The sequence below is a fragment of the Monodelphis domestica genome, chromosome 3, assembly GCF_027887165.1.
Source record: "Monodelphis domestica isolate mMonDom1 chromosome 3, mMonDom1.pri, whole genome shotgun sequence".
Classification (NCBI taxonomy): Eukaryota; Metazoa; Chordata; class Mammalia; order Didelphimorphia; family Didelphidae; genus Monodelphis; species Monodelphis domestica.
The window spans coordinates 469,200,351-469,217,107 of record NC_077229.1 but is presented as its reverse complement, the minus strand read 5'-3'; the positions used below and the strand labels follow the sequence as shown (position 1 = coordinate 469,217,107).

Genomic DNA, 16,757 nt, shown 5'->3' with positions numbered 1-16,757 from the left:
CCTCCAAAATTTAATTTGAGGAGTTATTTTAAAGTTCTTTGGAAGGAAATGTTGGGAAAGCTCAGGTGCTTCCTCTACTCTGCCATCATGGCTCTGCTCTTAGAAGTCTACCTTGTTAAGATTTGAGGGACATTTTCTTTTATGCTATTTCATACACTAAAATTATCACTGGTAACTTGTTGCAGCTTACTGCCACCCAAACTATAAATTGTTACTCCCCATTATATCATTAGAAATATTGTGTTGATTATATTAAGTTCCAGACTATTTACAAGTCTTCCTCTATGAAATTCATTACCTCCTAAGACATTATTCTAACAAATCATGAAGAAAAAAATGAATGAAGAATGTGCAATGCCCAAATTGTGACATGCATCCCATCAAGTTATTCCATCAATATGTACTGTGTAGCTTGAAAAGGCACTGCAAATGGACAGCAAGGTTAGTCCAGTATTGAATGAAAGGAAGAAACATTTATTTGCATAACCCCACACTTCTCATTGAACCCCAGACTTATCCTTTTCATTCTAAAGTTCTTCTTGTGATGCTATCTGGCTGCAAATCATAGAATGACATGCCCTCTGAATGATTAAAAACAATAATCAGGTAAAATTTAAATTAAAAAGTGGTAGAAGCCTTTATGTATATATTAGTTTTATCCATAATAATAATAATCTATTTATGATGGGCATATCCTTATTTTCAAGGCAGAAATAAATTGAAGGAAAATCTCTAGCTCTTTACCCAAGCCAAACACATTGCTATTGTTGCTTGCAACCTTTTGCCTCTCATCATTTATGTTTCCTGAATGTATTTTGCCTTAGTCTACTGATACCCTTAGTTTACTGCTTCCAACTATCCCCAGAACTTGATAATTCTTCCATTTCTCTCTTTCTACTATTTTACCCAACATTTCCCTCTCTGTCACCCTCTGGAGTGTTGGTCACTTTCCCCAAAACCTGCCAGCTTTTATGACTGTCACTGACTTCTTTGCTTAGAGCTGGATTACTGAATAAGCACTTAAGACATATGCCTCAGGATCCCTAAAGTATAGGTTTCAAACCATTTGTTTACACGCTACCTCCAGCCTGCATATCATATAAGCCCCATTGTGTATGTGATAACACTATAAATATTTCCTTGTCTTTTGTCTTGCTTGGGTAGACAGGTATGGCTCTGTGTAGTGAAGAGAGCATTGTATTTGGATTCAGATGACCTGGATTCAACTTCTGGCCCTGCTACTTATCAACTGCATGAAACTGAGCAAATCACTTAACCTCTTCAGGTCTCAGGTTCCTCAACTGTAAAATGAGAGGATTCGACTTAATGATCTCTAAAATCTCCAATGCTGTGATTTGCATGTTTATGTGCTTTTTAGTACTGCAGATCTGGAAGCCCACCTGGTAATACAGAAGTTACAGATGTCCATGTGTTGGCATTACAGGTTTCTGCACATAAAATTTAATATCAAATTCTCTAGAGAATTCTAAAACTGTTGGAAGTTTTCCCATGTATTCATTTGTTTATTGACTTATCATCAGTGCAAAGGCCATTTCTCAATGATGCTTGGAGTTGACAATGGTTTTGTTTCTAGGACCTCTCTGGAAATGTTAATAACTCTTCAGTTTATTTTGTAGGACCTCATTTTGTGAAGGATTTGAGTGTGTTAATTTTGATTATAATTTAGTAAGGGCAGATTTTGGCCTTTGTCTAACATAAATAGTTCTTACAATTAATAGGAGTACAATAATCTTTTAAGGTAAATAGTGCACTTATTCTCCTTATTGTGTAGATGAGTAAACTGAGGTTCTGAGACTTTAATAAACTTGTTTATATTCTAGTAAGTGCTATAGCTGGGTCTTCAATCAAAGTTATTTTTTAAATTGAAATCATCTTTCTTTCCATTTCCATTTTGCCTATTCTAAAAGTAAAAAGCGGAGATATTTACAGTGTAAAAAAGCCTTTTTTATAGTTAGAAACTTCAGTAGATAATATAAAACAGTTTTTATAGGCATCTAAATTATGATTTTTAGATTTTGACATACATATAATTTGATAGTAAATAAATTGGATAAAAGGTACTGTAATTTTATAACCTATTATATACTAACAAAACAATTATTTTCTATCATATTCATTTCACCCCTTTATTTATTGTTCCTCTTTTACTGTGTTGTTACAGATAACTTGACATTTTTATTCTTGTGTTATTTGGGAAAATGTATGATTTTTTTTCAGAACGCTTTTTTTAGTTGATGGCTGTTATCTCCCTCCATTAGAATATGAATTCTTTTAGGGTAAGGCTTAATTTTCTTTTCCTCTTTTTGTAACTTCAGGGGTTAGCACAATGCCTAGCATAAGCTTAATAAATATTTGTTGATTGATTGTTGAATTTTATCTAATTCATTTTGTTTCTTTTCTTATTGTTTTAGTTTCATCTCTCTATAATTTCTACTTTAATACTTCATCATAGAATGGAGGTGATGTTTATTTCTCAAAAAGAATGTCAGATGGGAATTTGTTCTGGCTAGAAAAAACAATTTTCATGCATATCTTTTCCTGGTTTACTCATTCTCCCTGAACCGCCCACCTTCAGAGTGAAATACAAGCTTATTGAGTGGTTTTAATTTTATCTTGTTACTTTGCACAACATAATTGTTTAATATGTAACTACCTATCAATAATATCCTCTACATATATTTGTTGCTGCCTCCAGTTCACTTTTCTTATTTCACAAAGAATTGAGTATTTTTATCATCTCCTTAATTCCAACCTCTTCTTCATAATCAATCAATCAATCAGCTAAAAAGCATTTATTAAGGGCCTTTTTTGTTCCAGGCACTATTCTAGGTACTGAGGATAACAATGACAAAAAATGAAACTATACCTGCTCTTAAGGAACTTATATGAAATCATTTCTGCATATACATTAATGTTCCTATAATCCAAGTTACATAATAAATGCCTATTTTGTGCAAAGAGCACAAAGATAAAATGAAAACCACTCAATAAGATTATATTTCACCCTTAAGGTGGGTGGTTCAGGGAGAACAAGTAAATTATTGTAAGACATCTTTCCATAGTAGCCATTTTGTGAAAGAGAGCTTGAACAAATGAAAGCAAAGTGAAGAAAGAATGTGAAATACAGTAAGTATGTCTTAGTGTGCATTCAGACTCTATCAGTTCTTTCTCTGAAGGCAGATCATGTTTTTCATCATAAGTCCTTCAGGATTTTCTTGGATTACTGTATTGCTATGAATACATCAGTCATTCATAAAGGTTTATCATATAATATTGCTGTTACTGTGTACAATGTTCTCCTCATTCTGCTCACTTCACTTTGTATCAGTTTTTTCTGTGTAGGCCTTTTCCAGGTTTATATCATACTAATCATTTTTTGTAGCACAGTAGTATTCCATTACAATCACATACCACAACTTGCTTAGGCATTCCCCAATTGATGGGTATTCCCTCAGTTTCTAATTCTTTGTTACCACAAAAAGAGCTGCTATAAATATTTTTGTGCAAACAAGTCCTTTTCCTTTTTGAAAACATCTCTTTGGGATGCAGACTTAGTAGTGGTATTGCTGGAGCAAAGGGTATGCAGTTTTTTTTAAGCTCTCACCTTCCATCTTGGAATCACTACTATGTATTGGTTCCAAGGCAGAAGAGTGGTAAGGGCTAGGCAATGGGGGTCAAGTGACTTGCCCAGGGTCATGCAGCTAGGCAGTGTCTGAGGCCATATTTGAACCCTAGATCTCCCATCTCTAGGCCTGGCTCACAATCCACTGAGCCATCAAGCTTTCCCAGGTATGCAGTTTTAAAACCCTTTGGGCATAGTTCCAAATTGCTCTCCAGAACGGTTGGATCAGTTCACAACTCCCCCAACAATGTATTAATGTCCCATTTTTCCCACACCCCCTCCAACACAATCACTTTCTTTTACCTTCATATTGACCAATTTGATAGGTGTGTGGTGATACCTCAGAGTTACTTTAATTTGCATTTCTCTAATCACATGCATGATAGTTTGAGAAGGGAAAGATCATTAACAAGAGCCTCAAGATAGCATTTCTCTATAGGAAGGTACATAAACTTAGTCAAAGATATTTTTAAAACTTTACCTTCCATTTTAGAATACTGTGTATTGGTTCCAAGGCAGAAGAGCAGTAAAGGCTAGGCAATGGGGGTTAAATGACTTGTCCACAGTCATATAACTAGGATGTCTCTGAGGTCAGATTTGAACCCAAGACATCCTGTCTCCCAGCCTGGCTGTCTATCCACTGAACCACCTAGCAACTCTCAGGAAGCTCCATATTCTTAAAGGGTGAGGCGAGATGGGAATACTTTCTAATCATGAAGAACTGCTTATGAGAAAAACACGGAGGTGAGAATTGAAGTGCTGAGTTTAAGGAATAGCAAGGAAATAAGTTTTAATGGAATCATTATACAAATTTCAATGAGAATAATTTTTTATTTTCTTAACTTTTAAATGGGCAACTTTTAATACTACAAATATCTTAAATTTTTGACTTCCTTAATAAGCAGGATGGAAAAATACATGGAAAGAATCATGGTTTAAGACAGATATAGGTTGAATAAGGTGTGTGAATAGGAGTGATGCTGAAAAGGTCAGCTGAAGGAAATTACAGAGCCACAGAGCCATGCTGACACTTGACCAGTAGCTACTCATTCTGGATATTCTTTCTTCTCTTGACTTCTGTGAACTCTTTCTACCTCTCTATTTTATCCTTCTTATTTTCTTTTGTTGAATTGATCTCTCGAGCACTAAATATGAATGCCCCTCAATGCCCTGAAGTAAGAATGGGCCATATCCAATGGACAGCTTGAGTGTTGCAGTGGAACTCATGACGTGTTAAATAAAGACTGTAGAAGTCCTCTAAAGTATGACTATCGTTGATGGAAGCTCATGAGAGGACTTGGGTGAGAACGGGACAGAATTTAAAGGATTGAACAGAATACAATGTATATCATTAGAAGGGATACCCAGTCAATTCCATGGAAAATTAAAATGTATTGGATTGTATCCATATATGCCTATAATGTGTCCTTTCTGTAATGCCTCTTGTTACTGTCTGTATCACTCAATTCTGGCTTGTGCATACAACTTGTCTTCCCAGTTTGTAAGCTCCTATTAGGCAGAGATGTCATAAAAAAAAAATTCTCCATAGTTCTTTGTTCAATACTAGGCAACTCTGGTGCAGTTAAAAACTATTTTGTTTGGTTGATTTGATTGCATGTGTTTGTAGGTACATTTATATAGTCCTTTAAGATTTTCAGAAGACTTAATACAAATTATTTCCTTTAGTCCTTACAATAATCCCTTCAGGTACAATAAGCATTTTTATCTTCATTTTGCAGATGAGGAAACGGAGGCACAGAGGATTTTAGTGACTTTCCAGGGTCACACCACTAATGACTGAGGCAGAATTTGAACTAAGGTCTTCCTGATTCCAAGTCTTCTATTATATCCACTATATTACCTCGCTACCTCTTAAAGAGTTGTTTAGAGCACTGTTAGGTTATAAGTGACTTGTTGAAAGTAATAGACTCCATGTGTCAGAGGCAGGTCTTAAACTTAGGACTTCCTGGCTTCAAGACTAGCTAGATATCTTCTCTGCCATATTGCTTCTGTATGCATGCACATTTACAATGATCTGGTGGTAGCTTGTTTGTTCACCAAAACCATTATTCTTAAGGAGTCATCTAGAAAGTGTATGATTTTCAATCTTATGGGAAGGATCAATATCTCAAGTTGTCACCATTTTAATTATTGCAAGAAGCTCAGAGCCTGTTTTATCTCTGTGTGTGTATGTGTGTGTGTGTGTGTGTTGGGTGTATATGTATTGATTAAAATAGGTATATCTTGTTAGAAAAAATAGTCACTTTAGAGAAAACTTTAGATATTGGGAAGTTTTAGAGTAATGGAAGTACACTTTTGCTTCCCATTGAGCATCCCCAGCGTGCCATGAGAAAATACATTAATTGTGTGGTCTTGGTTTCCATGTCACATGTGGGGTCCCTGGGCACCATGTCAGCTAGGAAACGAAAGCCTATGTGGAACATATGTATTTTCCATGTCATTTGGAGCATGTGTGTATTCCAGGTATTTCTGTTCTAGCACCCCAGCCTCCTCAGCCATAACTAATACATTCTTTACACTGAGACAAGCTTTACTAAGTACTGGCCAGGGTAGAGAAATGTTCCTGGAGTGAAGGCATTTGAAAGACATTTTAATACAGTGGCACCATGCAGAGGACATTAATCTTTCTTGTGATTTCCTCTTATTGTAACAATGAAAAGACTTCTAATGTGCAAACCTCGTTAAATCAATCATCCTTGGGAATTTAGATGCACAGTATGATAAAGGCAACAACTCTCTGTACCTTGAGGCAATTTTCCATATGCTTTGAATGTTGGGATTTTGGAAAAATAAGCATTTTGATGGATTTGTGATAGTGCTTAAAAATGGAATGTTCAAGTTGAACCTTATTTTCCAAAAGAAATACTTAGTCCTCAATGATGAATATTTAAATTGTAGTTGTAAGTAATATATTTTCTTTGCTGTTTGTGATCCATTCTTTTTCTCCTTCGACCTATTTTTCCTGGGGGTTTTTACTCTGGGATTTTTTGACTTCTTTGTAGTGGAAATAGCTTCCCAGTGTTTTAATTCCACTCTTTACCTCAGATTCTTGAGCAACAATTAATTTTTGGCTTTAGTCTAAAGGGTCATTAAAAAGTATATCCAGAATACAAGTATGAAGCCGATATTGAACATAACTGAATGTCAAGTCATGAAGATTTTAGTTCAAATCTAGCCTCAGATGCAGTAGCTATGTGACCCTGGGCAGGCTACTTCACCTTTGTTTGCCTTAATTTCCTCAGCCATAAAATGAAAATAATCATAGCACCTACCTATTTCAGAGTGAGGATAAAATGAGATAATATTTGTCAAGTACTATGCAAACTTAAAGAAGCTATATAGATGCTAGCTACTATTGTCATTCCTGCACAGAAAGGGGAATTGCTATATAATAAGGAATCACAGAATGATTATAATCATCTAAGAGGCCAGCATTCCAGCCTCACTGAGACATCAGCAACAGGGCTACTCATTAGCTATTTTACATTTCACCTCTACTGAGTACATTCAGCTCTGTCAGTGCCAAGAAAACTCTTTCATTCCCTATTATTAGCGAGTTTTCCTCTCCTACTGTTTTTGTTGCAACTACTTTGGTAGCTGGTAGCCCACTGCTCAGGTGCCTAGGAAAGGAGGTAGACATCAGGTGCTTTTTGAGATCTTGCATGGCCCCCTACCAAAGGAAAGTCTAAAACTGGAGGAAACCCTGTCCCAGACATAGGCTCCTGTAGGAGGCCATGAGTTTTACATCTTGGAGCTCATTGGGGAGATTCTTTCTCTCTCAAATGACTTGTGGGTTCTCCGGTAAGAGCCAGTAATAGAAAGGGATATGAAGGATGGGAACTATCCCTTTGGCATAATCATTACTCGGTAGTCAGTTAAGAGTCCTCACTGTCAACAGGATTTTTTTTTTTCAGGTGGCGCCCCACTGAGGGCAAGCTAATGAGTTTTATTTGGGGGCACTGCGCCTCTTTGCTTAATCCCACTCCCTAGTCGTCCTTCAGGCTCAGTCTCTCGAACTGGTACTCTCTCAGGTGGCCCCGGTGGTCCTGGTTTTGCACATGGCCCAGGGAGGTCAGGTGGTCACCCAAACGCTTCAGCAGCTTAGCTTCCTCCTCCAGGTAGTGGCTTTCCAAGAAGTTGCAGAGGTGAGGATCCCCCTGGCTGGAAGCCAGGGCGTGCAGTTTCAGGAGGGTCTGGTTCAGGCCCTTTTCCAGGTTGAGGGCGGACTCAATGGCGTCTCTGCTGCCGCCCCATTCGTCTTGGGCAGGTTTCACCACAGCTTGGAGGTACACGTGGCCTCCATGTTGGTTCTGGAGGCAGAGGAGGCGCTCAGGTGCTTCGCCCTTCTCCCGGGACAGTTCCCGGAAAAAGCTCGACATTTTGACTAGGGCGACATCGTCTTGGTCGAAATAGAAACCCAGGGACAGGTAGGTGTAGGAGGCCTGCAGGAAGAGGTTGGCCAGGCGGTTGACAGTGGCCTCAGCTTCGGGGGAGTAGTTCTGGCAGATCTGGGACGAGGAACTCATGGTACCGGAGGCATCAGAGAGGGGGTTGGTCCGGGATGCTGGGGGTAGCTGGTTCTGGAAGCTGGTGACCGCTGAGCCCCAGGGGATGGTGGGCAGTAGGAAAATGAAAGGTTCTGGATAGGTTCGGTCCAAACACTGTTGAAGCAAGAACCAGAACGGGATATGTCTATATCTGCTCTGAAGTATAGGTCCCCCTCCTCCCATTCAACAAAGATCCTCAAAGGGTTGCTACATACTGAGAGGCAGCATGGGGTAGTGGATAGAGAGCTGGCCTCAATGTCTGCATGACTTGGTTTCAAATCCTACTTCTGAATCTATGACCTTGAGAAATTCCTTTAACTTCTCATTATCTAAGGAAACTCTTTTAAGGTCATCAATTTATAGTGGTAGTTTCCTTTCCAAAAAGTCCCCACACATATAAATTAAAGGTCTAGATTCTGCTCTTTTCCTAGTCCCATTGTTCTTCCCTCCCCCATAAAATTTATTGCTACTTTTTGAAGGAAATGGTGGTACAGGGAAGAATGGAAATAGCAAAGAAAGTTCCAAGTAAAGCTAGTATCTGAAGACAGTGCTTGGTACACACAGAAAGTGCTTAATAAATGCTTTTCTTTCAAGATAAAATGTCTTCAGGAATTCATTCAGCCAAATTCTGTCCATATTTAACTTCTCTGGTTTTAAGTAAGGTACTTTGGAAAATACAATTAAGTCCAGGGTTCTGTTGAATTATCTCTTATGCCCACATGGTCCATGTCTATGCAGTAGCAACATCATTTTTGGAAGAAATAAATTAGGATGGATAGTTGTGAGTTCTGGAGTTTTGTTGTACAACCAGATTGACCAGAGAAAATGTTTAATCCAAACATTTGCACTGAACTGCTTCATTTTTTTTTCCTTTGAGGAAAGGAATTTGTCTAACATTTTTTCTGTTGTTGAGCTTTTTCTTAATAATACACATGCGATGACTTGACTGCTCTGTGCCACACTGTGGTCATTTTTACATACATCATATACTTGTGTGGGGAGCCATGTGGGACATCCGTGCACAAAATGATGAGCCCCTTGCTAGTTCTTTTTACAACCTTCAATTCATAATCTATTCTAGATAACTTTGTTTGAGTCAGAGACCAAGGACAGGGAGTAAGGACCCTGACCTTGATCTTGACCCCAGGTACCCCATGAATCAGTAGCACATGATGAACTAGTTTCCTAATGTATAAACTTCTTGATTACAAACTTGGTATCCAGGGAAGCTATGCTAACTCTTTCAGGACAGAAATGCACATTTTTGCTAGAGCTTTTCCCATTGTGTACAACGCTATCTTTCTTTGTTTTGTTTGGGATCTCCCTCATGTGACACTGAATTATTAAAAGGAGAACCAAAATGTGTGGAAAGTGTGTCCTTAAAACATAGTGCATGTTTAATTTTACAAAACTTTAAAAATCAAGTATCTCCTGTAAAGAGCCACCATTTTGTGAGTTATTTATAGAATGGGAGCATTTTGCAAAACGGAGATTGCTTTCTACACTCTGAGAAAATAGGAGGGTGCAGCCATTTTAAAGAAGTCAATGATTGTGCTGTTTTGCATCACAAAGAGATGGCTGACTCAGTAATCCCACAAGCATTTGTCAAGCTGAGGCTTCCCTTGGGAGAAGGTTTTTACTAAGCACCACAGCCTTGAAAGAGAAGGACATTTGATGTATTTACACATGGATAACAGCAATACATGACATCTTAGTAAACTTACACTATCTGTTAATTGACAGTTCAGATCTCCCTGGCTCAGGGGAAAGCAACAACTGTGTGAATGGAGTAAACCATTCATTGACTGGGTTATAGCCACTGAGGTAAATGATTCAAGTAGTCACTTAACATATATTATATATATATATATATATATATATATATATATATTATATATATATATATATATGTATGTCTATGTTTTTATGGAGTAGCTTTTCATACTTGTTTATCCCGTAAAGATGGTTATAAGTATCTAGTGTCATACTTTTCACATGTTTATCTTCATGCTGATGCATTCTTTTATGTAAATTACTTGGTAAACTCTAAAACACTATATAAATGTCTATTTTGTAATTTTTGACAGTATATTTAATATTTAAAAATATTTAATTTAATTATTATTTATTTTTATATTACATATATTATTATTTGTTTAATTTAAACAATTTAATTAATATTATATTTAATATTTAAACATAATATTCACATATTGTGTATAATAACAATAATGATCATAATAGACTTGTCTGGCACCTTGATAAACTTTACAGACTGAGTTAGACAGAATCAAGCCCCATTTTAGGAATGTATAACTTGAGTTCATCTAGTAGCCCCCCATTTTAGTTGAATTTAATTGCCACTAATTCCACATCACTTCTGACAGATGTGGTCTCAATCTGTCCTTACAGTTTCTGTAAGGATTTCTTTACAGAATGAATTACCAGAACTTCTCTTAGTATCCAAATTCTTTTTATCTAATAAAAGTGATCGAATTGCAGTACAGTGCTGGTACATTTCCTCTTGACCTGCCCTCTGGGGAAATGGAGGAAGAGTAGGTTGCCATCCTCTGTGTAATAACCCTTTGTATAACTTTCGATTTCAAAACTCACAGTGGCTGGTAGGGTGCACTGTTTCATCGAGCTGATGCTTAGCTGGTCACATGCAAGGACCGTTCTGCAGAATCTTTTTATATTGAGCTTAGAAGGTTTATATGTCAAATGCTTCACGTGACCTTAGTTTTACCTTCTGCTAATTGCTCTGTATCGGATTCCTTTCCAATCCTGCTAGCTGTAGAAGCAGCAGTAGGATGGGTGGTAGCAACAACCACAGTGAAGGAAGGGGCACTTATATAACTTGGAAGGAAGAAAGCTTAGTAGGTAAAGATCCTTTTTAAAAGTCTAAAGAACTGGGTTCTAAGACACTATCCCATTTTTGACTTTTATGACTCCTGGCAAATCACTTAACCTTTCTGGTCTTTATTACACCATCTATAAAATATGAAACCTGTGTAATCCAAGAGATTCAGGCTTTGATTGGTCATAGAGATAGATAAGCTGGTCCATTCTCCTTATATTCCAGGTGAAAAAACTGTTCTAGCGATGTTAAGTGAGTGGTCCAATTAATGGCAGAGGCAGTAGTTGAACCTGAATCAAAAGTATATACTTTTGATTGATTTGAAAAATATATATATATATATATATATATTTTTGCAGAATAGAAATGTCATTACACCATATTCTGGGTAAATATGGTAGAACCTTGGGACAACATGTTTCATTGCAGAGTTACTTCAAATAGGATGCATACCCTTCAAACCCTGGGATCAAATGGGTACTTCTCTGCTCTACTTCTGATTCCCCAGACTTTTTCACCTTCTTAACAGCAGTCTAATCTCCTCTCCCCAATCCACCAACACTCTTTTATGTTTTGTCTTTTGAGTTAGGATAGAAACTTCTTTTTTTCTGTTCTTTTTTCTTTCTTTTTTTTAGGCTTACCTTTTTAAAATAATTGATTTATTTAGTCAATTTAGAACATTATTCCTTGGTTACAATAAAAACATTATTTCCCTCCCTCCCCCCACCCACCCTTCCCACAAGTCAATGCACAATTTCATTGGGTATTACTTGTGTCCTTGATCAGAACCTATTTCCATGTTGTTGGTGTTTGCATTAGGATGTTCATTTAGACTCTACATAGTATATAAATTACTTAAGAGGTGTAATTCAGTCATTTCAGCCCCATCTGATTCTCCCTGACCCCATTGGGAGTGTTCTTGGCAAAACTACTGGAGTGGTTTGCCATTTCCTTCTCCAGCTCACTTTTATAGATGAGGAAACTGAGGCAAACACAGTGTCTGAGATCAGATTTGAACTCAGGAAGATGAGTCTTCCTGTCTCCAGGCTCAGCACTCTATCCATTGAACTACTTATAGGGACTGCTTTTTTGGCCACCAGCTAGGTGGTGCAGTGATGTAGCTGGGCTCAGAGTCAGGACAACAAGTTCAATTTTGACTTCAGACTTGTGCTAATTGTGTGACCCTGGGCTAATCTGTCAGTCTCTGTTTCCTCAACTGTAAAATGGAGATGATAGTTTCACCTTCCTCCCAGGGTTGTTGTTAGCATCAATTGACATATTTATAAAGCACTTAGCACAGTACTGGGCACACAATTAGCATTTAACAAATCTTCCTTTCTTTTTTCCCCCTCCCTCCTTTCCTCCCTCTCTTTCTCCCTTCTTCCAGCCTGCCTGCCTTCCTGGTACATAGTAAATGCTTAATGGATTCTCTATCTAATTCTCCTCCTTTTAACAGTTAGATAAGGTTCCTTAAGGATTGTAGGAGCAGAGGGCAACACAGGGATCACCAGAAAGTCCAGCATAGTAATCTGAGGTCTGATAGGGACCAAGCATCTTCCTGGACATTTGGCCTGAATCTCAGAGGGTTTTTCTAAGGGTGGAAGGATATACAGGATGTCTTAGCACTTTACTAACTGCTAATTTCTCCACAAAGTTAAGGTGCCCTTGTTATTTGAAAACATTTACAGGAGGCAAGCAGGTCACATTTTAAAAGCAAGGAACAAATAAATTAATAAACAAAGCCCAGAACTGTGTGAGAGAATCTGTGGAAATCCATGAGAATAGAATTCTTAAAGCTTGACATTTTGGGGGGAGTTGGGGGGAAGGAGAGCACAGACTGTTAGTCAGTGATCCCATTTCCTCTTTTCCACTCCTTTTGGCTAGATGATACTGTTTGTAAGGGCAAAGTCCTTGAACTTGGCTCTGCTTCTTGTCTCAATCATCCCACCCTTGTCAGCCTCATGCTCTTTCGGCTGCCTCTTGCACATGTATATATTCCTCCATATAAGGAAAGGAATCTAGTAGTTTCCATCATCATTTATTTGTCATCTTTCCCATAATGTGGATACTTTGCTTGCTATGGCTGCCCTGTTCAGATAGTTTTTGGCTGATGACTGACTTACGTGGTCTCTCCACCCATCCTCTGATTTGTCACTCTGCTTACATAGATAATGATGTGCTCATTTTTGTACTCAATTTTTTTTGTTACTTCCCTTTGTCTGAATTTCATGCTTTATTCTTGAACAAATATTTTCTCTTGGGGTTTTAAACCTCTGTAAAAGGAAGTCTAAGTAGAGCCACATGCCTCTCCTGAGGCAGAATCTGTTTACTTCATTCTATCTAGGTTTTTATTATGATTTATGAGATTTATTGACTCAATCTGTGTTCCCAGATTGTGTATTGGATGCCCCTGTTTTATTAATTGGTGGTATTAGCAAAGTTTGTTAGCTATTTGGGAGTTGGAAAATTTTTCCAGAGAAGTAAAGTCATGAATAGATAATATTTATATTTCATGCTAATGTTTACAAATTACTTGGGAAGGGGGTAGAGAGATAGGATATTGATTTCCCCCATCTTATAGATGGTAAATCTCAGGCTCATAAAAGTTAAATGTTTTTTCTTTAGACACAAGCTAGTGGAAGAGCTGGGACTTGAACTCAGGTCTTCTGATTATAAGTCACATGCTTCTTCTACTATACCATGCAGGTTTCTAGAGTGGTTGAGAAAATCTTTCCAAAACCAGGAAAGAGGGGGCAGCTGGGTAGCTCAGTGGATTGAGAGCCAGGCCTAGAGATGGGAGGTCCTGGGTTCAAATCTGACCTCAGACACTTCCCAGCTGTGTGACCCCGGGCAAGTCATTTGACCCCCACTGCCTAGCCCCTCTCACTCTTCTGCCTTAGAACCAATCGATATACAGATTTGATTCTAAGATGGAAGGTAAGAGTTTAAAAAAAAATAAAGCCAGGAAAGAAGGGTCATTCTTCCCAATAGCTCTAAGGAGGTGACTAGCCTCACTCCCACTCTTGAGATGGTTTGTAAATAGCATCTGTAAGTAGGGAGAGACTGAATGTCTGGGCTGCTATTAGTTTGGACAGTTATACTGTGGTAAATGTAGAGGGAATCAAATGAGATCTCACTGAGTGAGATGGAGGGCAATTCTTGGGAGTTTGGTTACCTGAGTAGTAGGTGGGTATGGCTTATCTGTGTTGGCATTAGTATTCCTATTCATCATGGGTCCTCCATGAGGGAAAAGTCTTATGCTCCAAAATGTTTCAGATCCGAGGGACAGAATTCCTCATGTCATTGATAGCTGCATCCTTAATAATATCTTGTATAAGTTAGCTTGTTCTCTCAGGTTTACCTGTGTTGGAGATGAAGAGTCCCTAATATATAAGATTATGTGACCCTCTTTCAAAGGGGGTCAATAATGGGGGTTTCAATAATGGGTTATCATTCATATCTGTTTCTGAGGATTGATTTTATTGTTCTGACCAGAATATCTGGGTCTCTAAACCTGTTGGGAAAGTGTTGATCATTCAGTAGAATTGATTAAAAAAAAAAAAGAAACCATTTTGTTTCTTCCCTTGGGAAGTGGATAAATAAGAAGGACCAACTCCTTTCTTCTTTTTAAAGTGATTCTTGCTGAGTATGGAGAAGTAGAAAGAAAGGGGACTTGGAGTCTTCTTGGCAGGGAACTGTTTCATCAACATCATCACCCATGAGACATTTATAAAATGCTTAGGATGTATAAGGGGTAAATTTAGGGGTTATTGACTGAATATATTATACTAGTGGTCAGAGGAAAGAATGTTGTACTTCTAGGGGCCTACAGACACCATCCTAGGGGAAAGCTTTTTAACTCTTTGGGGTATCCCTGACATTCCCATTACATTCTCTGAGCTAATGGAATAGCAATGTAAATTAGGTGTACTCTTTAATACAGACCTGGAAGCTCCAATGTCCAAAAGACAGTCATAATAGGTGTTACCCACCTTTAAGGTAGCATGAGGATCATTAGTATGGGGGGTGCAGTGGATAGGGACAACAGGTAGTAAGAACTCAGGATCGTGAAAATCAAAGGTTGTATCCTCTGGTTTCTGTGTTTCCCCCCCCTTTCCCCCCCACACCTTTATAGTATTTGGGAAGTTACTTGGGCACCCCCCTGAGGGGCACACCCCCCCCAGGCACATTAGCACCTGGAGTAATTTTTGGACAGGCACCACTTAAGTTATATTGTTGTGGAGTCATTTGGTTTGAGTTATCCTTTTCCCAATAGTTATCATTCCTAAAGTTGTGGTTTCTATTATCATTATTATAGTTATTTCTATAATTATTATTTCTGTAGTTGTTATTAAACTACATATTATTTCTGATTGCCTTGAATAAAGTTCTATACTCTATCATTCTGTGGTCCTTCTCACAGAATTGGCAGGTAATAGATCTATAGTTGGATTCTTGGAAGGGGCAAGTACCATTGGTTGAGTATCATGCCCTTTTTCCAGTTTATCAATCTTATCTGTTAAATATTTCAATCTTTTCTCCATTTTCTCTATGAGATCATTAGTCTCTTCCTCTTTTTCTTTGTTTGCCTTTGAAACATATAGAGCTGTTTTTCTTAATTCTTCAAGATCCATTTCAGACCACCTTGGGCAATGAGTTCTAAAATAATTCCTGATCACTATGCAAGAGTTATTGACAAAGTGCCTTCTAATTTGTCTCATGCAATTTTCTTTAGAAAGGTCAAAATCTAGGTATCAACCCCCCAACTCAATTATTCTGTCCCTGAATCTGGAAGGGTGTCTCTTCCTCATTTTGCTTAATTCTTTCAAATTATGTCCACTTATCTGTGCTGTCAGCATATTCTCTCATAGCAGTTAGGATAGCTTCCCTACAACGATATAGTTGTAAATAATCCTCAGAGTTGTTTGTCCCATTTGGGATCTTGAGGTGGCTAGTGTGCTGCATTGCATCCCTGGGCTTTACTGACATGTGAAATTATTTTATTTTTCTCATGTTCAGTTAAGTTCTCAATGTCTTTGTAAGATGTATTATACTGAAAAAAAAAATGTCATTTTGCCATAAAGGGATCTTGTTCATATGTGGGAACATTTCATGTGAATTCATTTATTTCTTGGGGAGTAAACAGTATATTGTGTCTTAGAGTCACCACATCTCCATTTTGTCCTATTTCAGGTACTTCTCTTTGAGGAAAAAGTCCCCTAGTTGAATTTGGTACCTGTGAGTCAGTTTGACTAGAAAGAGTTTCTTTAGAAGGATGAGATTTCCTTGGGGCTGGAATTGGGTTTTGGGTAGGAGAAGGAACAGGAGAAACTGGGATTTCAGAAGTTGAGATTTCAGGAGATGGGTTTTGGGAAGTAAGTTCAGCCAAGATTTGCAGACCATGAGAGAAGCAGTCAGGCTGCTGAGCTATAGGAGAGGTGTTTTCCATCTCTATTTCGGGGGAAGGAATTTCTTCATTTAGAGGTTCAGAATCAGGCTTGTAAGGGTCAGCCATGTTTTGGGTGGGGTCAGTATTTGCCATTTGATCCTGCAAGAAGTATTTAAAATTATCCAATTGGTTTTGTATGTTTTCCTGAATTTTAGCTCCAATTTTTTCAAGGCAGCATTTCTTGTCACAGTATTTAGGAGTATAGAAATGAAATGACCTAAGAACATAAGAAATGGGAGG

At 37.9% G+C, this 16,757-nt stretch overlaps 1 protein-coding gene across 1 annotated transcript; it reads right to left on the bottom strand.

Moving 5' to 3' along the window:
* Positions 1-7,580: 7,580 nt before the first annotated feature.
* Positions 7,581-8,318, bottom strand: LOC100619708 (ferritin light chain-like). The gene has a single exon (XM_056824631.1). The coding sequence runs from the start codon at positions 8,188-8,190 to the stop codon at positions 7,651-7,653; it is 540 nt and encodes a 179-aa protein (XP_056680609.1). The 5' UTR covers positions 8,191-8,318; the 3' UTR covers positions 7,581-7,650.
* Between the last annotated feature and the right edge of the window lie 8,439 nt (positions 8,319-16,757).